This window comes from Fusarium oxysporum, chromosome 9, assembly GCF_000149955.1.
Source record: "Fusarium oxysporum f. sp. lycopersici 4287 chromosome 9, whole genome shotgun sequence".
Lineage (NCBI taxonomy): Eukaryota > Fungi > Ascomycota > Sordariomycetes > Hypocreales > Nectriaceae > Fusarium > Fusarium oxysporum.
In genome coordinates this window covers 2,093,513-2,112,512 of record NC_030994.1, presented here as the reverse complement: position 1 = coordinate 2,112,512, position 19,000 = coordinate 2,093,513, and the positions used below count along the sequence as shown (strand labels likewise).

Here is a 19,000-nt window from a genome sequence, read left to right as displayed (position 1 = left end):
GATTGCGCTACTGGGTTATATGACGAGATGCAGCATATATGTGCGTGCTTGTAACATCAAGTGTGGCATAGAAATCATGAAGTTGTATGCGAGAATGAGATTGCATTGGGTTTGTCAACACTTTTGCTATGAGGAGGTTTTTACCAAACCTGAAGCTGTTTGCTGTACTGTTTCAACTCGGAATAGGCGCACACTGTGCATTTTTCAGGGTCTTTGCGAAGATCAACAGCTCTTTCTCTCGAGCTTGAAGCTTGAAATTCCAACCCGCAGGTTCTGGGGATGCTTCTTGCATACAAACAACAAGAACAATCTCTTTATAGGACACGCGTTGATTCTTAGCAATTTTTGTCTACGACTCTTTTCCCCTCTATACTCTTCTCTTCGTCTCATACATCCCACTTCGCACAACTGAACGATCTGGCTTGGTTTGGCGGGGTGAATTTACTCCACCACCAGAAATCTCAACTTTATTTTGCTGTTTCTCCCTACAGACTCCAACCGCAAACGTCGTCCCCTGACAAACTCTAAGCTACAATTATGGCTTCTGACGACGCAGGCTTCGAAATGTCTGACAACTTTGGTCTTCAACGTCCCAATTTCCACATTGGATACCACGACTCAAAACGCGATGAGCCCCTCACCGACATGCAGTATGGCCATCTGCTGAACCATGGTGTAAGTCGCAAGCTTTCCACGCCAAAGACCTTTATATTCGATATATAATACATGGCATATAATCGTGAGGATGCTCGGGGCCACCAATTGACTCTTGGATAGCTGGCCTTTGCGACGACTCCCATCACAAACACTCACTTCCGAGACCGTGTCTTCGCTCTTGTTTCTGAGCATCTGTCCGCTCTATCCGAAAATGGCGAGAAGCCTACCACCAGGGCAACTGGCTCACGGGCAGAGCCTATTCTGCCTCCTCTGACTCCTAAGGACACCGCTCTGTTCCCTAGCGCCGCTGTCAACACCTACACTGCAGTCATCAGCCCCTGGCTCGACCTTGGATCTTCTAATCCCATCATCTCAAGCATCTCCCGTCAGGTCCTCAACGTTGAGATTAACTATGCCAACTTTTGCGGTGTGAGAAGTATCATGATTCCTGCCCCTCGACAGGATGCTTCCATTGATGGCGGCAACCAAAGTCTTGCCCAATATGCACGAGCTGTTGAGGAGGCTCTTACCGTTGGAAACCGACTCACTTTCTTGATTCACATGCCTATGTATCGGGAGCCCGGCCTAGATACAGAGGGAGCTAATATCTCTTCCCTTGATACCAAGACTCTGACTAAGACCGAAGGAAAGGATATCGATCTTCTGGCCGCTTGGGATTCGTGGCACCACGTCCGAAGTGTCTGTAACTACAACACTAGACTCTTTGTTGGTACGCTCACATCACTCTCTCAGGATCCTTGACGAATGCTAACTTGATGGAAAGCTTTGCAAATTCCCCGTGTTATGCCCGAGAAGGATCTTCAGGATCGTTGGTTTGCTGAGCCTTTGCACTACCTCACATTCAGCCCTCTGACTTTCCAGGCTAACAAGGCTGATTTCCCATCGCTGTCTAAGCACCACCAGAACCTCATCTTCTCGTACATGCGCTTGAAGAATGTCCCATGGATTCTACTCTGCGACGTTGGCCCTGATGTTTCACATATTAAGGATGGCCACCAGTCTCTGCCAACCGCTCAAAACGAGTTCCCCAGTTTGGCCGAAGCTGAGTCTCAGGACCAGTCAACCAAGACCAAGAACAACGACTATATTTCCTATCTGCGATGGCTCGAGGACCAGCAACCACCATTTAGCTATCTTGAGAGCCCAACCTTGACCAGTTTCCAAGACTGGCTTCAGTCACCTCTCCAGCCTCTGTCAGACAACCTCGAGTCAGCGACATATGAAGTATTCGAGGGTGATCCCGTCAAGTATAGTCAGTACGAGATCGCCGTGTTTGAGGCTCTCACAGAATGGAAGGAACTCAAGAAGCCTACCTCTAAGGACGGCAAGGTTGTCGTTGCTGTTGCAGGTTCTGGCCGTGGTCCTCTCGTTACTCGAGCACTCAAGGCGTCTGAGGACGCTGGAGTTCCTATCGATATGTGGGCAGTTGAGAAGAACCCCAACGCCTATGTCTACCTTTTGCGCCAGAATGACCTCGTCTGGGGTGGCAAAGTCAAGGTTGTCAAGACCGATATGCGAGCATGGAAGGGTCCTATCGTCTCCGAGGACGAGAATGGACCTGTATATGGCAAGGTTGATATCCTCATCTCTGAGCTTCTTGGTTCATTCGGCGACAACGAGCTCTCTCCTGAATGTCTTGACGGAATCCAGCATGTCATGTCCACGCCCCATGGAATCTCCATTCCCAGCTCTTACACCGCTCACCTGAGCCCTATCTCGACACCCAAGATCCACGCTGATATTCTTTCGCGAGTATCTGGAGACCCCAACGCTTTCGAGACACCCTGGGTTGTTCGCCTTTTCGCTCTCGACTTTGTTGCCGAGAAGGTGCCCAACAAGCCCCGATTCCAGGAGGCCTGGGAATTCTCTCACCCTATTCCCGAATCTTCGCTCGCGGCTCTGGAGGCAAAGCGCTCTGGTGGTGTTGTCGGAGGCGGCGGCGGTAGCATGGCTGGTGCTGCTGGAGCCAATGACCACAACTCGCGATATACTCATCTCACATTTGTCTGCCGGACAAGAGGTGTCACCCATGGATTGGCGGGCTACTTTGAGTCGACTCTATATGAATCTCAGATTCCTGAGAACAAGGGAGAGAAGATTGAAATTAGCACACATCCTGAGCGTATCGATGAGAAGAGCAAAGATATGATCTCTTGGTTCCCCATCTACTTCCCCCTGAAGGTAAGTTCCTTCTCCAGCAAGTATCGATGCGTACTGACAGAGTTGTAGAAACCTCTATACTTCCCAGCTGATACTGAGCTCGAGATTAGCATGTGGCGACAGACAGATGACACCAAGGTGTGGTATGAGTGGCTCGTCGAGGCTTTCACATGGGTTAGCCTGACAAGCCGTGTCAAGGTTGCTTCCTCAGATCTGTGCAGCAGTCGCCAAGTGGCATGCTTGATGTAGACGAATGACCTGGATCACGGTGAGAAGAACTGGCTGGGATAAATGATGTGACGAAAGAAAAGTTTTGCTTATGAGTTTGAAAAGGTTGAAAGTCTTGACGTTTGGGGACAGCCGTCGCTTGAATTGTCAAGTGGCTGTAGCCTGGATACGAGCTAACTGTTCTTCACATGATGGTTCACTATTCGAGGAAATCACATAGCATTTTTAAGACCGCTATGAAGCTGGAGAGACATCCTTAGCTTTGAATATCTACATTGGCTGCCCTTGTGATGGAGTAACACGCGATCAAGTCACGTATTGTGATCAATGTTGTTGCTCTGTTGACTGTAGTATAAACCGACACGGTACTGAATGTCTCAATGCACATGATAAGCATTGAGACATACTGTCTGCCATAGTCTTTGTTGCTGGTCTATTCACATGCTATGTTCCACTAGACCGAGCCTCAATTGAAGTCGAAGTCGGTCAACTTCCGATCAATGCACATGCTTTGTCTCACACTATAGGACACTTTACCTGGCCATTTGGGGAGTATAGGTGCCTAACAGATGTAATTACGGCTCGGTGGACAGGAAAGGTGATGATGCATAAGATGATACAAGACAAGGCCATGGTTGACTTGTGATATACTTCTCGCCTCATGAGACGTTTTATATGCAGAATTAACATGCCATGTTCAGGCATTAATAGAGTTGTAATGCTCCTGTTGTCCGACAATATTTGACTTTATGAAACAAGCCTTCCCTTCCACCGATGAAATGTGCCCATCATGACATGTCCATGAGAGGCCATAGGAGCCCGTATTTACAGTACTGGCTGTGACTGCAGCGCCTCTTGCGCTTCCTTGTTATAACAGATGGTAACAAGACTTCTTTCTAGCCGCTTGAATGCTTCCCGTGGTATCACAATATGTTGGACTGTCTGAACATAGCAAGACGAGGCGACACACAAAACGCGGGGGAATTTAGATTAACTACGCCTTGACTGTCGAGGTGCACAAACCCCAGATTCTCAAGTAAGATTGCCTTTAACCTCATTAGTAACCACCAAGTAATTAACACCCCGTAAAATTAACTGCTGCCCTACGAGGCGGCTCTAGACTCACTCTCTCATCATGGTCAGTGTAAGTCAAAAGCCGGAATAACCCGGCGTCTAGTCTCGTACCATTTCCATCGGCAAGACTCGGTCAAGCCCTGTAAATTTTCACCAAATTATTATGGAGTCAAGCATCGTCATTCATCAATTCCATCCTTCTCCAATTCTCCATGTGGAGTTCGGTTTTTTTTTTTCTTTGACGTTAAGTACTCATGAGAATCCCGGTGCCGGAGCCGGAACCGGGAACTCAATCGTGCATGTATTTCCCCAGAAAGAGAAGGAAAACGGAGCCTCAGTTGACTTCCAAAGTAGACGCCGGCGGACACTACGAAACTGTAAATCTTTCAGGTCCCGGTAGAGGTGAGGCAGAAGAGGAAGAGCCGGGGTCGGGTATGAGCTGACTGGAAACCCCCTGGAAATAAACCAAGAGAATAGTTCGTGAGAAGACGGGCTCTACAGGTGCCAAGGATTGTACAACGCTCGTTGACCAGGGCGAGTGGCATGTCATGTTGCATACTTGTCATGACACTCTAAAAACATGGCGAGACATCACGGTAAAGACATATCACGGGTAGGACGTAGATGTAATAGTATAGACTTTTTTTCTGGTATTGACAATTTCTACCAAAAACAACTCCTTTGTTCAACGCCGTGGTGCCTCTTGCTTGCTGTTAAAGCTTCGCAGGCAGGTCTCCAACTATACAGAAAGAAATGGCGTTGACGCCAGTCGAGAACAAAAAGCACGGAGGTCGCAACGTTCTCCGCAGCCGGGGGGGTATTCTCTATGTAAAAACCCGACTTATTTGCTTTTTCCCGTTTTTTCCCTCTTTCGTGGTGCATATACTAGCCCCTCGTTTCATATGACGCTCCTGGCGGCATAGTACCGTATTGCCCTAAGTGGTTTCTCGAAGTGAGCTGCAGTTGGAAGCATCGTCCTGTTCTGCATGTCTCGATGGGATGGGTTTGCGTACCCCTCCCTGAAATGCACAGTGAAGTTGATCACTATGTGCATGGTCACTCGGCGTCCCCGTATACTATGTCGTGCAGGATATATGTTTCAGGCAGTAGATCCTGGCTCTCGTCATAATCTGCGCGTCATCGTAGGTATTCATTCGTTCATCCCGTCTTTTTTTCATCCCACCGCTCCACCTATAACTCCTCGCCTGTGGCGGGAGACATATTTAACCGAAGAGAGCAGCGCCGCCGGACTCGATAGCCTCGATCTCAGCGGCGTTGAGGGGAGCGCGGTGGAAGCGAGTGGGGAGCTCAGAGACGTCAAAGGCAACGCCCTGAGGGGGCTTGACGGAGCCAAGGGAGGCAGCGGGGGTTCCGCCGAAGCCAGACTTCTGGAGAGGACCGTGCTGCTGGACGTGGTCGCGGTAGGAGCTGAAAGACTTGTGGGTGGTAGCAGCATCGCCGTTTCCGTAGCCGGACCAGGACTCGGGGAGCTTCTCGACTCCGGAGGCAGGGTGAGGCTTGGGGGTGTGGTCGACGTTGGCTGCAGAAGACGATGTTAGCTTGTACTGAGGGGAAGCTGACGGTATTGCTCAATATCAGCGGGTTGACATACAAGGAATGGTTCGGGGACCGAGGAATTTGATGAGAGGAGTACGCTCAGCGTGGACAGCAGCCTGTCGGAGGGCTCGAGTAGCAGAGAACATTGTGATGGTTGTTTGGGAGGTTGGTCGGGATAGTTCGGTAGACGTTGATGAGATCGAAGAGTGAAGAGCGTGCTTGCTAAGATGAGAGATGACGAAGATGCAATGCAATTGGGTTGAGAAGAAGAAGAAGGGGGAAGGGTTATAGTAAGAGACGAGCGTGGGAGAGGGCGCGATTATGTATTTGAGGAATTTTTTGGGATGGGATGGAGTGAATGGAAGTTAGCTCAGGCCAAGGTAACTCCCAGCCAAGCACAGTCCAGGTTGTACCGCGCCGAAGCGTAAGGTAGCCCACGCACCGCACGCACACAGACTCAGGTCACTTACAGGGAACGTCCCTAGGCAGCTGCTAGTGGCTTCTGCTAGTGCCAGTCCCGTCGAAATGGCGCGAACTGGGCCCAAGCGAGCTAAAAAGTTGGGAATCCACATCCACCAGGAAAAAAACCTCGAAACGAACAAGAGAGAGGGAAAAAAACAGGCCACAATTGGTGGCATTGAGCTGCATGTCCACAGAACAACACGTTACCCACACCCAGAAATCAGAAGCAATTCTGCCCAAACGAAATAAGAGTGGGATGAGCTTGTTGACTTTCCCTTCCCCAGTGGCACAGCAGAGACATCCAACAATACAGTTGCCCAAAGACGTGGGATATCGACATGGGGCATGGATGCTACAGCTACAGCAGGGCCAAAGACTCCGCTACCTCGCATGCGCATTCACTTGCATTTGCCATGAGAGGCAGCGAGAGAGGGAGTCCAGATTTACTTGTGACAGTCTCCGATGGACGGCCTCAAGGAAGTTGATCGTAGGCTTAGAGAGGATCATGATCATCCCTCCACAAACCCATCTTGCATGAGTCGAGACAAGTCGGTCCATGATGCCGTCGGCGGATATACCGTCCTGCATTACAACACTCCAGGCAATGGATGTCTGGGGTTAACGACCGGAGTTGGGCGGAATGGCGTGGTCTATCACCTTGAATCAACGGGGTTAAGCAGCCGTCTTCAAGGCTACAGCTTATTCACCTTGAGGTCAAAGGTGAATTGAAGCCAAAGCCAAGACAAATCCCCGAACCGATAACTCCAGGCACCATAAGCAAATTCACCGGCATCCTCAACCGAACCGAAAGTTGGAGTAGCCAATGCCCAACTTGATCCTATTCATCACTACCCCAAACTCCGAACATGGCCACCATCTTGACTGCAAGTTTACATCCCGATGCACACACATTGATCATCTACCATTTGCCGTCTTGAACATCAGGGCAGTTGGTTGGAGAAGCTCTCCCCCTTTCCGCCCCAGGCTTACCATTCATACACCCCCTTCGCCGCTCCTCCGGGATTGGCAACAGAACTCAGAGGTTCGTCTGCGCGGGGGAACACACATTGCCTTTTTGGGAGAGAATGCTCGTCTGGGGCACGGCGTCCGGGGGAGACTCTTGATTGTGTGGTTGGTGGAGGAGGTGGGTAGACTAGAGACTACGTTAGAAAGCGGACAGATGGGCGCGTCTGCGAGTGATGATCGTTTCTCAAGTCAAGACGAGGCTGGAGGGTCTTCTCCTCTCTGCTGTATACATCAACTACAGCACATGGCTATGCTGGTCTGTACAGCACAAGCGAAGAGCTCCGTGCCTTGTCCGTGCCATCCGAGGCTGGCCCATTGACGCGATCTCACCAAACAAAGGCCTCAAGGGAAATAAAAGCTAAGGCCACGTCCATGTCACTGCTGGACCCTACCTACGTAATTGAAGTGCTCCCCCCCTGGTCCGGACTCCGAACGCGAAACGTTGTTGCGCTGGGTGAGTTTAGCTGCCGCTCTATGCGGAGCGGAGAGGAGCGGAGGCACATGGTCCAGACAGGCTAATGTAGGGCCTAAGACGCCGACATACAAGCGTGAAAAGACCAGCGTTACAAATTGGAGAGTGAGGGAGGGCAGGTAACACGGGGGGAGTGATAATGCCGAATAGCGAAGGATTCAGCGAGGATTGGAAATCATCTTGATTGATAATGGCATTCGGAGTTACATACTCATCTCATTACTACCTACGACTCGAGGGTATGACAGAATTGTTCATTCGCAGGATAACGGGATGAGGATAAGTGGACTAAACATTTAATTACATGATCTTCAAATCGTAAGACGTGGCATTTGCCCCCCCGCGGTCTTTGGTCTTTGCAGTTGTTGTGATTGATGCTGTTGAAAAATAAAAAGTTGATATCTCTGAATCAAGAAGGTGTTTTGACCAATCCCGTGTCGAGAACAGGCTATGACAGATTCAGATTACATGTGGTTTATGAGTAAAAAAGATACGTACCCAACCTCCACTGTCTGAATCGCATTTCGTTTCTGCGGCTGGGGAAGCATCGCTAAAAGAACGTAGTAGATTTAGTAGGAGAGTCCGACAGATCCAACGAGATCTGTTCGTATTGTTTATGGAAAACAGTTGTTCCTTCTGAAGTGGTCTTTAATGAGAGCTACTCTGTAGAATGGCATCTAATCCCGATGTTACTCTCTGCAGACAAGACTACTAATTCTGGATAGACTCTTGAGGTGGAATTGACCTCGCGTAATACTTCCAAAGCCAAAAGGCCCGATCTTGCATTCATTGCCAATCTTCACTCATTTTTTCAAGATCCTCCTTCGCCTCGCTCAACCTCACTTTCTTTTCGAGAGCGCTTACACCGGGATCCGGCATCGGGCGTGGAATGGTCTGTGCTTGTTCTATTCCATGCATCGTGTCACTTTGAGAGCTCCCATTGGATCTGTTGGATTAGCTTATTTCGTGCCTCACATCAAGTTCCCGCTCCTTGTCCTCTTGGGGTAGTTCCGCTGGCACGTGAAATCGAAGGAGGAGGTTTCCTCTCGTGGTGGAAATTCTGAGCTCGAATCTCGACTTTTCATCTTTTGGTTTTGTATATGATGGTACTGTCTATGCGCCACGAATCCGTTGTTGGTCCTCTTTGACACAAGAGAAAGATTATTTCAATTTGTGCTATAAACAATGAAAAGAATAAAAGAATGTTTGACAATTAATTGATGACAGACACTCTCATTGTTGCTGTTGCTCTCTGCCTGAAGCTTTTCATCTCTTCTTCAGAATTGGACAAATTCACAGAAATCTCTGTGGGCTGCTACCCCTCTAGATAGATAAGATAACGAGTTTACCAATCATATCGTCAAGTCCCCGTCTGGGGAAAACCCTCCTAGCCAATATCTGACTGGCAGCCCACAGCAACCCCTGTATTCAACTACAAATAGGCCGTTGCCACTGAACCCATCTCGACTTACACTGAGGGCCATATAAATATCCATCCACGCATGGATATCTAAGCCCTCCAGCTGTTGGGACCAGTCAGTCGTGGATTTTGGCCATGTCTGATATCTTCTGAGTGGAAAGTGAAGCGTTTCTCCTGAAAGCACATCACGGCCATCTCGCGCACTGGCTTCTTTAATTTTCCTGGCAAGTAGATATGGCCTCCCATGGTGGACTGGAACATAAACCGCCGGAGCGAGTTCAAGAAGCTCTCTTTGGCCTCAGGTGTGCAACGATACTCAGTGTTGGTACCTTTCCCCTGGACACCATAGATATGGAGAGTTGTTTCGCGCCAGGGTGTAAATTGATCGCTATAGTGAGGTCCGGGAAAGATATCAGTGAGCCAGTCGAGCTGAGAAACGCCTCTTGGCTCGCTCAACCGAAAGGAGCAATAGATCTCAAATGATCCAGTCTCTTTAATGTCTTCTCTGAAGGGAGGATGATGCACGTAAAGACGAAATTGCTTTGGATCGTGGAAAACCAGGGTACTCGAGAGGAGGATTAGGAGAGCTTCGTTATACCTAGAGGGAAACGGTGTCAATACATTCCCGGAAGGTAATACTATAGCAGAGGGGAACTCACACTTGTTGAAATGTCAAAACAAGATTCATTCCCTCTAGGCATTGCCCAGACTTGGGCAGGAAGAGAGACGCATCGGGCACCCTAGGAGATGAACTCTCATCGCATCTAGGGTAGCGCCAGCAACCCGTTGGTTTAGGATGATAGAGATATTTGTTCGAGTCTTTGGACTTAGGGAGAGCAACGTGAACTCGGGAGCGACCAAATAACTCCCGATATATACGCCATCGAAGCTCCCAGTCGAGCTTTGTGAACAGGCGTGATCTCTTCTTGGTGGGACTGCCACTGTGCGCAGAATCTGGGTTCCATGGCTGGAAGAAGACGCCATGGAGCCTGTTCCACTGTCAATATCGATCCGTGAAGGAGGCCGGGTATTACTTACGGGTGAGTGTTGGTAGTCTATAGATTTACATGGTTCTGAAAAGGAGATGACAGCTTCAAGTTCCAATTAATAATTTGAAAGCTATGTGGCAGAGATCCGCAGAGATGATGAAACAGTGACTCTTATAAGGAATAGTAGGGTTTATGCTACGGCGTGAGTCATTTGATGTGGTTTTTATGTTTAGAGTTGGGGCAGTGATTGCAAAAACCCAGACGCAGCTTGAAAGTCACCCCTTAAACGACTTACAGCGAGACTGGCTCGAAGTAATGGCATGAATTGACTTACCAAGAACTGTAGAGAATCTCAGTGAATAAAGAGAGTAAATTCACTAGCAAGTAATAGTAGCGCAAGCCAGCGTGATATGTAGCAAGGTAAGTAATTGAACGTAGATACTGACAAGGCTCGAGCTAATTTCTAGTGAATTTGAATGAATGAAGCAAGGCCTCCTATATGCATAAGTGATAAGTTAACTAGGAATGTTCAAGCACTGGCAAACACTGCCATGCATCTACCTACTTTATGAAGGGGCCGTAAATGTTTATAATGTCTTCCCAATACTCTCTTGATAACTCCTCTCATCTTTCTCCTACATCCCTTCTCCTTCGTATCATCGTATCAACGCCACAAACGTCTCCCAAACCTCCCCAACATGGGGCTAGAGTTTGAGAAGGGCAACGCCCAGAGGGGCTCCTTGTTCTTTAGGAAGCTATCCCCGGAGCTCAGACGGCAAATCTTCATCTATCTATTTGGAGGGTCAAAGGTGCACATCAAGTTTCTCCAAAGCAATGAGCAGCTCAAGCGTGAGGGCCATCCTAAATCGTCAAGGGTCCCGGGGTGGTGTCACTGCGTCTGCAGAAAAGGGTTAAAAGTACCTATCCATCCACACTCAGAAAACGACCACAAATGGTGTTACCTGTCGGCGAATATTATATTTACCTGCAAATGGGCGTGAGCATACCAAACCGATATTATGATTGAGTCCAGGCTGACAGACTGTAGCTATCAGAGCGGTCTTCCTGTGCTCTATCGTACGAACGAACTCATCCTAGACAATCCGCAGGACTACACAATGTTCAACTCTTGGTTCAACGCCAAGCAAAAGTATATTCGATCAATGAGCTTGCATCTCGAATGCCCGGCTGTCTACGATGCTCACGAGGGTCTCTGCCACTTGTCTACCGCATTGCCTAAATCCTTGCTACTGCAACGTCTGGAAGTGCGAATGCTCCTCACTGGTCTTGGAACTCATCACGGAGGCTTGGAAAGGGACAAAGAATTGATGTTGAGATGTCTTAGAATGTTCCTGCGGGGTGGCCTGAGCAAAGGCAAGGTTGAGCTGCTTGTGCTGCATCTGCCGGAAGCTATGAAAGCGATCGTGGAAGGCGATAAACAAGGCGATGTTACGATTTGGGAAAATGTCGATTGCCAGTTTGAACCTGACGATGGGTTTGTTAATGATGATAATCGCCCAGAAGAAGAAGAAGCTCCGGAGTCCGACGACGAGAACCATGGCCTCTATATCTTTCCCACACAAGGGGACTTCTAAGGAATTGTATCAAGCATGGCAGATGAGCTAGAGCATTATGAACTATCTTCTAAAGTAGCATGGAATGTTTGTCTTTGCTTCGAACGTAGTTGGAGCTCCCAATCAAAGATAAGCATCTTCGAATATAGAAACTTTACACATGGACCCCCATAGCTACGTCGTTCTTCTTTGATTTCTTGAATGGAGTTATTGATGGTCAGTTTTGACAAGACAGTGATCATCATTACTGTGATATGCCCTGGTCGTAATGGGTGACAGTTCCAGCTCTTGTGTGTAATGATATGATTGTGAGAGAGTCCCTATTTCAGGTATCAAACCATGCGAGGCGTGAATTCAACAGAGATGTCTCCTTTGTCCTTTGAAGCACACTGTTTGGCAGTGCAATCTGTGTTCCTTCACCACTTTTACTCTCTTGATACCTTGGTTATGAACTATTATTTATTCCACTTCCTCTCATTTTCTTTTCTCCTCCTTTTTCTGGATCCCCTCAATACCATCAACGCTGGAAAGCCCTTTGAGCCAACCTCAACTGTCAACTGCGAAGTCAGACATCTGAAAAGGTATATATTCTGATGAGGCGAAGAAGCTTGGGACAACTGCTTATGGCCTAAGAATAAACTGACCTAAATATCTCTCAGCTTATGGAAGCTTATGGAAGCTTAACTAAGCTTTGTATCGCCTAAGATTGGCTTGCATAGGTCTTTTCATCGGTTTAGACTAAGGTCCACCTTGATCATGCAATCATTTCGGTTGCAGCAATATAGAGAGGGCCCCCAGAAGTCCCTCTTCTTCAACAAGCTCAATCACGATTTTAGGCAACTTATCTACCGCGAGCTCCTTGGATCGCACAGGATTCATATGGCGCGCAAAGGGCGAATCCGTTTCTGCAAAATCGACTGTCATATCTACATGGCGGATAAATACACACCAACATACTCCTAACCTGTAAAGCGGCGTAAGCGTATTCTTATAAATATCCATGGTACAGATCGACTGACTTGGACAGCCTCAACGAGGGAATACACCTCTTTTATCAACTCAACACATTCTACTTCACCTTCCCAACAGACCTCATCCAGTTCTTCACCGACACCAACAGTACAGCGGTCGACCAAATAAGATCTTACGAGCTCAGGTGTGTTGTTGAAAACACATACGACAAGCCCATTCTAGACCTTGATGTACTGACTGGGGTTCTGGACCGCTACCTTCGGCCTGATGATGTCAAGGTCAAGCTCGAGATTGTCTCAGAATGGGCCTGTAGGCCTTTCAGCAAGGCTTGCAAAGAGAAGGCTGTCGAGGCGCTGGGGCGATTTCTCGCACTTCGAAAGCTGGGGGTTGCTGTCGTCGTCGTGCCTCACATCTTTAAGGAAGTCATGCAGAAGACGCTGGAGACTTTGGGTCCTCACATTTCGTTTGAGCTTCGTGAGGCAGAGCGATTGAGACCTTTGCCTTTCACTGAACTGGAAGAGTTCATATATTATTTTCGTCCCGTAGCCCGTCAGGTCCTTCTTCACTGTACTTCTTCCCCCCCTTCAGCACATCAGTCATACCATGAATGGAGTTCTGCATCCAGTACTGCGTTCCGTTTGGAGTTGCGAGAGTCTTGGCCACGACACCATCTCCAACCAGGTATTTCTCATCCAGCGTCCCCAAGTACAGATCAAATATTGGGGTGTAATCAGCTGAGCGCCATGTGAGCGACGTGCCGCAGTCACCACAGAACCCACGGAATCGACCAGGCGAGGACATGTACTCTTTGAAGGATGCGAAAGTGCCCAGTGCTGGACTGATCTGCTTGGGGGATATGACGAGGAATTGGGCGATCAGAGAGGATGTCCACTTGCGACACATTGTACCTAGTTTATGTTTGTTAGCTGTCTTGGTGTCTATCGATGGAATAGACTTGCATTGGCATGCTGATGACTGTTCACAAGTGAGTTAGCTAAAGTGATTAAAGGCCATTCAGGTATAACTCACAGTTGGTGGCCATGGGTACTCTTCGTTAAAGTTGACGGTGTACCGAATAGCACTACAGAGACATCCGCCTGTGATAGCAGAAGGGGTATCTTGGTTGTTATCGTTCATGATGATCTTGTAGTGTGCGAAATAGATGACGTGGGGGGGTAGAATATATATCAGTCGACAACGACTGGTACTAAAACCGAAAGGTCGTCGGTTTAGGCGTTTATGTGTACGAGAAATCAGAACCGATTGGATGATATTCCCGCGCATTCAATATAGCCAATCATGACTTGCACAGACACATGAAGGTGCTATGCACATTCGACTCTGGTCAACGTTGTGCATGGGGGGAATGATGAAAAGTATGATATGAGAGATGCACTAGTTGGAGATTATATAAGTTAAGTTTCTACTCTCACATGAACAAGTAAACAAGAAAAAGTACAATTTACCCCCAGGATCCTACAGCCCAGAGAACCGCCCAGTTACGGGATGTATCCATACGTGCGGCCTCAGAGCCTTGGGTACACCAGTGAGGCGAGCGTCGTTGGAGAGCAAGACAATTATCCGAATCAAGCATTGGATGATGACGAAGAGCGAAACCTAAGGTAGCCAATTGTGCGTTTAGAGCAATGAATCACTCCAGGCAACCTAACTCTACAAATAAGACATGACGAGCCAGCCAATCAATATTCTGTGTGTATCTTGTTATTATTTCTACGATAATATTGGTTGATGTATCTCTCAGAGACAAACGCCGTCACAGTCATTCTTCATCAACTTGCTCATTGCTCTCACTATCAGTTGAAGAGTCGTCATCTTGTTCCTCATCAGAAGACGAGTCATAGCGGCTCGGAGGCTTGTGAGGACACATGTTAAGCTTCAACCCACCCTCTAGCTTTTTCGACCATATTCCTTTCACGAGTTCAGAGAAGCCATCCATACCACAGCCATCAATTACACAAGTGACCCGCCCATTGCCGACAAGCGTCTCTAGACCGACTTTGATAGCCTGGCTTGCCAGTCTCTGACTCTCAGCAGTGTGCTTGGGCCATGGCTCGCCGTTGCTCATATGCACATGAAAGCGCAGGTTGAGCTCTTGCTTCATCTTAGACAGAGTATGGCACAGCATTGTGAACCTGGTGGGCTGTGGCCTTCCCGTCTTCTCAAGTTCGCTTCCATAGCAGACCAGATCGCTGAATTCGATCGATACTGGGGTATCAATGTGTGTGAGTAAATGTTTCAGGTCAGGAGCAATCCGGTATCTTTGGAACTCCATAAATTCACCCGAAGCTTCAAACTCGAAAGTGTTTGTCTGGTAAAGAATCTTGATACCCTGTTCAAAGCTAGCGACAGTATAGCCATTAGAAACAGTTGCAGGGAGCACAAGAAAAATGACTTACGCTCGCTTGCAAGTAAGGATGAAGGCTGATGACAAATAATATCTCCAATACGCATCTTCTTCATCGTCATGGAAATGTTGATATGACCCTTCGAAACAAAGGAAATGCACCCATTGGCGGTCAGTCGGCCGGTTCCTTGCCTTCTGCTCCCGATCGTTGCCGCTCGGCTGCGGAGCGCGTTCGATATGAAGCCTGCGTTTGCCAAACAAGTTGATCAAGATCATGTCATGAATTTCTGGTGGAACATTTGCGAAAAATGGAGACTGGTTCTGCAGAAAACCGTCGGTGAACCTGATAGTCATTATGCTGTATCGAGTGAGAGTTGACGCAGGAGAGAGTTGGGATAGTATCGGGTATGGAGGATACGATACAATATTAGCGGAGGCTTCCGGGGATGTGAAGAAAACGGTAGAAATTGAGAAGCGGGCAGCGACGTCAACAGATATTAATGACTACAGGATACGGCCAGAACAACAGGCCAACTCATTTGCCAATCAATTAGTGGTTGGCTCAGTATACAAGTAACATCGACTTCTGCACGTTGGTTCAACAGTGGTCTGCCATTTGTTGTGATTGGGTACAATATGCCATCAGCCTTGTTTCTGATCAACATCCTGCAGTCAACTACGCTCTTGAGTATCTTTAAGTAATAATAGAAGAGACAATGTTCCCCAAAAGTGTTGTGATGGATCTTCCGTTTGGTAGTAGGTGCTCAGGAATAATGAGAGCAGATGGCGTCTTCACTTCTGCAGCCTGCCGTTACAGGGTCAGTGAGGTATGTTGCAAACATTCCCCTTGCCTCTCAACTCAGTTACGCAAGCTCCCGTCTTGCGACGAAATGTTGTTCTGTTAGCGAGACGGTAATTTCCGACTATTATGAGAAATTTGGTTGGCATGTACACTGAATGCTTTCCAACCACTCTTGACTCTCCTGATTCACAGGGAAGACAGGTAGATATATAAGCTGGACGTTCCCAGTCTCAACTTTTGCAGAACACTTTCTTCATCTCAACAAGCCAACACTAGCAAAGGGCTGCTCAAGTTCTCTTGAACTTACGATTTGAACTCCTTGCTACCAAGTATTGAAATTGGGTAAGTTACTCTTCATTCTAACTCTGACAGTCTAGAATCTGAACTCAGTTGTGTATTGCCTGGTCTGCATGATGGCTTCAGAACTACTCATTCCGAGGGTTCCCAAGATGTAAAGTTACTAACGTGTGTTTTTGTAGTCTAACAGGTCCTTACAGCTTGGGCTACCCTCTTACCAAACTCCATTATTCCATCTGAACCTTCGCAACATCGCCATTGTGTCTTTCTGTCTTCACACTCTTCTTCTATCTATCCTACTTCCAATCATGTCCCCTTCTATTACTTGTCCCAGAATTTGGGTCCCACTTGTAGCCCCGTATATCAAATTCAAGTCTTCAACTGCGTCCTAGGGCCAATCCCCCTTCTTCCGACTGCCAGGAGAGATGCGCAACATGATATACAAAGAGCTTTTCGGGGGCAAGGTCGTTCATATCTGGTTCCATCGATGCAGAGAAAGTTATCATCGGAAAGGAGCTCCAAATGATGCCATGTTCCAGTGGCTTGCACCGTGTTTGTCCCCGTGGTCGTGAGCCTGTTCCTCATTTCCACGCGGAATATGACCACGAATGGTCTTATTTGTCTACAAGCATCCTCGGTGCCTGCCAGCCTACGTAAGAATCGACAGTTTTACCTCTGGTCTTTTCCTCTGGCTCATGTGGGAAAACATGCCTTCTGAGAAACTTCAGATCTTCGTCAAGCGTATCCCTGAGGACCCCTCTGTTGCCAAGGCCATCAAGAAGATCCGGAACATGTTGCCAAACACGAGCATCGAGGTTGTCACGGAAAAAGAAGGAATAGTCTGGGATCTTGGAGAGAGTGACGAAAACGAACCGATTTCTGTTCCCCCTCCGAAGCATCTGATGTCGAGGATGAGGCAAAATTGTTATCTCAATTATCTAACTAGGCTTCTCTTGCAAGCATGAAGAATCTCAAGAAGGACCTCATAGGGATCTATCTCATGATCCAAACTTGTACACCAATCATCTGTCGTGGCCCATATCAACCCCCAAACAATAAAACAGCTTGATCCATCTATAATAATTCAATGCGCATCGTATACAATCTTACAACACTCTCAGTTCCTCTCACAAACATCCATCGTATTCAATAATACAGTAACCTCTTACGTCCTCTTACGAACAACATCCCGAACAATGTTTCTACACTCACTCGCGTCCTCAAAAACATGCCAGGCTTCAACCGGTACATTCTTGAATGCCTTTTCAAATCTCTCTAGCTGGTTTTTCTCTTCAATGCCAATAGCAGCGACGTCTGTGGCCTTGCGAATGAGTATCATCTTGACCCAGCCCGGGAATGTTCGATAGCTACAAGCGAGTCAGTAAAGAGGTACTGTATCAGTCTGAGCTACTTACATCTCGCCATATGCCTCGGGATCGGATTGTGTCGAGTCACCGATGAGGATGAGCTTTCTCTTTGGTAACCACGAGTGAATCTTCTTCATGCGATCTGCCTTGTACTCCTCAGTTCCCATTGTCAGCGCCGACAGCAAGCCCGCTACAGTGCGCCAGCTCGAATCTCGGAGGATCAGTGTGCCTTGCGGGAAGTAGCGGTCTCGGAATTCTCGAAGAAGAGGGTACAGGTTGTATGGAGATGCTGAGAGGTAGAACCAAGGGGTATCGCGCGGGAGAAGAGTCTGAAGTTCGGAGTAAAGCTCGGGCATGCCAGGCACCGGAGTTGGCTCGTCGACAAAGGTGGTCTTGAGGATGCCTAGTGGATCGCTGGTCAAGGTGACTTTGATGGTATCGTCGACATCTGAATCATGTTAGTCTAAACGGCTGAGAGCCAATAATCAAAGGAACATACCTGATATGATGGCCCAACCCTCAGGTCCAGCATAGTAAGTCTGCATATCGTGAAGGCCTTGAGTGCCTTGAGGTAGCAACGCCGTGGCATCAACTACCGACCCCTTATGGGCGTGATGAAGAGGCTCAACGCTTGTCGTAATACCATTAATACTCGTCGGTCCCAACTTGATCTCCTTCTTCTTATGCTCGATCCAGAAGACTCTCGCTGCTTGAATATCCCAGAGGAACGGAATGATTCTCTTCTCGATAACATCGCGCTCAGCCGCATCGTCCGCCAGACCCAACGTTGAGGCAATCCCAGATACTATATCCGCCACGCGACACTTAGGCTCGTTCTCAAATACAGCAGCGACAAACTCGGCTTCCCACTGGTCGGTCTCAGGGTTTCGGTACGCCGTGTTATCCATCAACCACACTATATCGCCAGCATCGACGGCTTTTCCGAAGGGGTTCCATTGTGCAAAGCGCGAGAGCCACGCTGAGACATTGACAGGTGCTGAGAGAGCAGCAGCTTGTGTCTTTTGAAAAGCAGCGGATTTGGGATCGGGCAGATCGTGCTCGACCTTGTCAAAGTTTCGGGTCTTTCGAGTGCGCAGTTGCATATCGGCTGCGAAAGCGCTAGGATCAAAGTCTAGTTTGTCCGCCATCTTGAAATGCGACAACTAGCTAGAGATATATACTGTCAGATGAGTTGCCTTGGGGAGGCAAATGAGGTCCCGTGCTGTATGAGTCCTAGGGGCAGCGAGGCTGTATCAGGAGCCGCAAGGTCTCGTGGATGTCTAGGTCAGGTTTCAGGGCGTGAAAGTGCAAAAAATAAGCAGCGAGACAATGTTTTATGCTTACTCTCGACGAGGAAGTCTCATGGATTACAGGAGAAGGTTCAAGGTCTCAGTCACAGGAGGAAAGCGCGTGTGTTAAGGGCCTGCCAGCAGCTTAGGTCTTGGCTTTAATATACGTGACCTCATGTGAAGATCAAATCAATAGCGCAGGAAATTGTTTATAGAGGCTGCGACGTGTTTTGTTTAGGGTCTTGGACTTGTGACGTCGCTGCGTGAT

At 48.1% G+C, this 19,000-nt stretch overlaps 8 protein-coding genes across 14 annotated transcripts; 4 read left to right on the top strand and 4 right to left on the bottom strand.

Annotated features, from left to right (window-relative positions):
- The first annotated feature begins 213 nt into the window (after positions 1-213).
- Positions 214-3,711, top strand: FOXG_12683 (protein arginine N-methyltransferase 5). Of its 4 annotated transcripts, XM_018392518.1 has the most exons (4): positions 214-675; positions 778-1,387; positions 1,442-2,859; positions 2,908-3,711. In XM_018392518.1, exons 1-4 carry the CDS (start codon positions 538-540, stop codon positions 3,085-3,087), a joined length of 2,346 nt encoding a protein of 781 aa, XP_018251037.1. In that variant the 5' UTR covers positions 214-537; the 3' UTR covers positions 3,088-3,711. The 4 variants fall into 4 exon arrangements, with proteins under 4 accessions (XP_018251037.1, XP_018251038.1, XP_018251039.1 ...); XM_018392519.1 differs by having other exon boundaries at positions 1,442-3,711; XM_018392520.1 differs by lacking the exon at positions 214-675 and having other exon boundaries at positions 727-1,387.
- Positions 3,712-4,743: 1,032 nt separating this feature from the next.
- FOXG_20738 (uncharacterized protein) lies at positions 4,744-8,007 on the top strand. The gene has a single exon (XM_018401043.1). It carries the CDS (start codon positions 5,127-5,129, stop codon positions 5,697-5,699), a length of 573 nt encoding a protein of 190 aa, XP_018251036.1. The 5' UTR covers positions 4,744-5,126; the 3' UTR covers positions 5,700-8,007.
- A 1,160-nt stretch (positions 8,008-9,167) lies between these two features.
- On the bottom strand, positions 9,168-10,388 carry FOXG_20737 (uncharacterized protein; the record flags this gene model as incomplete). Its single annotated transcript, XM_018401042.1, has 4 exons — positions 9,168-9,675; positions 9,737-10,066; positions 10,116-10,132; positions 10,362-10,388. The coding sequence occupies 4 exons, from the start codon at positions 10,386-10,388 to the stop codon at positions 9,168-9,170; spliced, it is 882 nt and encodes a 293-aa protein (XP_018251035.1).
- A 376-nt stretch (positions 10,389-10,764) lies between these two features.
- Positions 10,765-11,661, top strand: FOXG_12681 (uncharacterized protein; the record flags this gene model as incomplete). The annotated part of the gene is made up of 2 exons (XM_018392517.1): positions 10,765-11,063; positions 11,115-11,661. 2 exons carry the CDS (start codon positions 10,765-10,767, stop codon positions 11,659-11,661), a joined length of 846 nt encoding a protein of 281 aa, XP_018251034.1.
- Positions 11,662-12,524: 863 nt separating this feature from the next.
- FOXG_12680 (uncharacterized protein) lies at positions 12,525-13,846 on the bottom strand. 3 transcript variants are annotated; one of them, XM_018392515.1, is made up of 4 exons: positions 13,642-13,846; positions 13,572-13,587; positions 12,660-13,520; positions 12,525-12,604 (listed from the first exon to the last, which is right to left on the bottom strand). In XM_018392515.1, the coding sequence occupies exons 1-3, from the start codon at positions 13,747-13,749 to the stop codon at positions 13,135-13,137; spliced, it is 510 nt and encodes a 169-aa protein (XP_018251032.1). In that variant the 5' UTR covers positions 13,750-13,846; the 3' UTR covers positions 12,525-12,604; positions 12,660-13,134. The 3 variants fall into 3 exon arrangements, with proteins under 3 accessions (XP_018251032.1, XP_018251033.1, XP_018251031.1); XM_018392516.1 differs by lacking the exon at positions 12,525-12,604 and having other exon boundaries at positions 12,613-13,520; XM_018392514.1 differs by lacking the exon at positions 12,525-12,604 and having other exon boundaries at positions 12,613-13,587.
- A 458-nt stretch (positions 13,847-14,304) lies between these two features.
- Positions 14,305-15,471, bottom strand: FOXG_12679 (uncharacterized protein). The gene is made up of 2 exons (XM_018392513.1): positions 15,030-15,471; positions 14,305-14,972 (listed from the first exon to the last, which is right to left on the bottom strand). Exons 1-2 carry the CDS (start codon positions 15,329-15,331, stop codon positions 14,393-14,395), a joined length of 882 nt encoding a protein of 293 aa, XP_018251030.1. The 5' UTR covers positions 15,332-15,471; the 3' UTR covers positions 14,305-14,392.
- Positions 15,472-16,034: 563 nt separating this feature from the next.
- Positions 16,035-17,176, top strand: FOXG_12678 (uncharacterized protein). The gene is made up of 2 exons (XM_018392512.1): positions 16,035-16,121; positions 16,259-17,176. Exon 2 carries the CDS (start codon positions 16,685-16,687, stop codon positions 17,039-17,041), a length of 357 nt encoding a protein of 118 aa, XP_018251029.1. The 5' UTR covers positions 16,035-16,121; positions 16,259-16,684; the 3' UTR covers positions 17,042-17,176.
- Positions 16,879-19,000, bottom strand: FOXG_12677 (uncharacterized protein). Of its 2 annotated transcripts, XM_018392511.1 has the most exons (4): positions 18,788-18,962; positions 17,943-18,723; positions 17,492-17,891; positions 16,879-17,443 (listed from the first exon to the last, which is right to left on the bottom strand). In XM_018392511.1, exons 2-4 carry the CDS (start codon positions 18,589-18,591, stop codon positions 17,242-17,244), a joined length of 1,251 nt encoding a protein of 416 aa, XP_018251028.1. In that variant the 5' UTR covers positions 18,592-18,723; positions 18,788-18,962; the 3' UTR covers positions 16,879-17,241. The 2 variants fall into 2 exon arrangements, with proteins under 2 accessions (XP_018251028.1, XP_018251027.1); XM_018392510.1 differs by having other exon boundaries at positions 17,943-19,000.

Coding starts and splice junctions, on each gene's coding strand:
- FOXG_12677 (XM_018392510.1), bottom strand. CDS start 18,591: ATGGCGGACAAACTAGACTTTGATCCTAGCGCTTTCGCAGCCGATATG. Junction 17,892..17,942: donor GGGTTGGGCCATCATATCAG/GTATGTTCCTTT, acceptor AACATGATTCAG/ATGTCGACGATACCATCAAA. Junction 17,444..17,491: donor CCCGAGGCATATGGCGAGAT/GTAAGTAGCTCA, acceptor ACTCGCTTGTAG/CTATCGAACATTCCCGGGCT.
- FOXG_12680 (XM_018392514.1), bottom strand. CDS start 13,749: ATGAACGATAACAACCAAGATACCCCTTCTGCTATCACAGGCGGATGT. Junction 13,588..13,641: donor AGTACCCATGGCCACCAACT/GTGAGTTATACC, acceptor ACTTGTGAACAG/TCATCAGCATGCCAATGCAA.
- FOXG_12683 (XM_018392518.1), top strand. CDS start 538: ATGGCTTCTGACGACGCAGGCTTCGAAATGTCTGACAACTTTGGTCTT. Junction 1,388..1,441: donor CAACACTAGACTCTTTGTTG/GTACGCTCACAT, acceptor CTTGATGGAAAG/CTTTGCAAATTCCCCGTGTT. Junction 2,860..2,907: donor CCATCTACTTCCCCCTGAAG/GTAAGTTCCTTC, acceptor ACAGAGTTGTAG/AAACCTCTATACTTCCCAGC.
- FOXG_12679 (XM_018392513.1), bottom strand. CDS start 15,331: ATGACTATCAGGTTCACCGACGGTTTTCTGCAGAACCAGTCTCCATTT. Junction 14,973..15,029: donor ATCCTTACTTGCAAGCGAGC/GTAAGTCATTTT, acceptor TACTGTCGCTAG/CTTTGAACAGGGTATCAAGA.
- FOXG_12678 (XM_018392512.1), top strand. CDS start 16,685: ATGGTCTTATTTGTCTACAAGCATCCTCGGTGCCTGCCAGCCTACGTA.
- FOXG_20738 (XM_018401043.1), top strand. CDS start 5,127: ATGTCTCGATGGGATGGGTTTGCGTACCCCTCCCTGAAATGCACAGTG.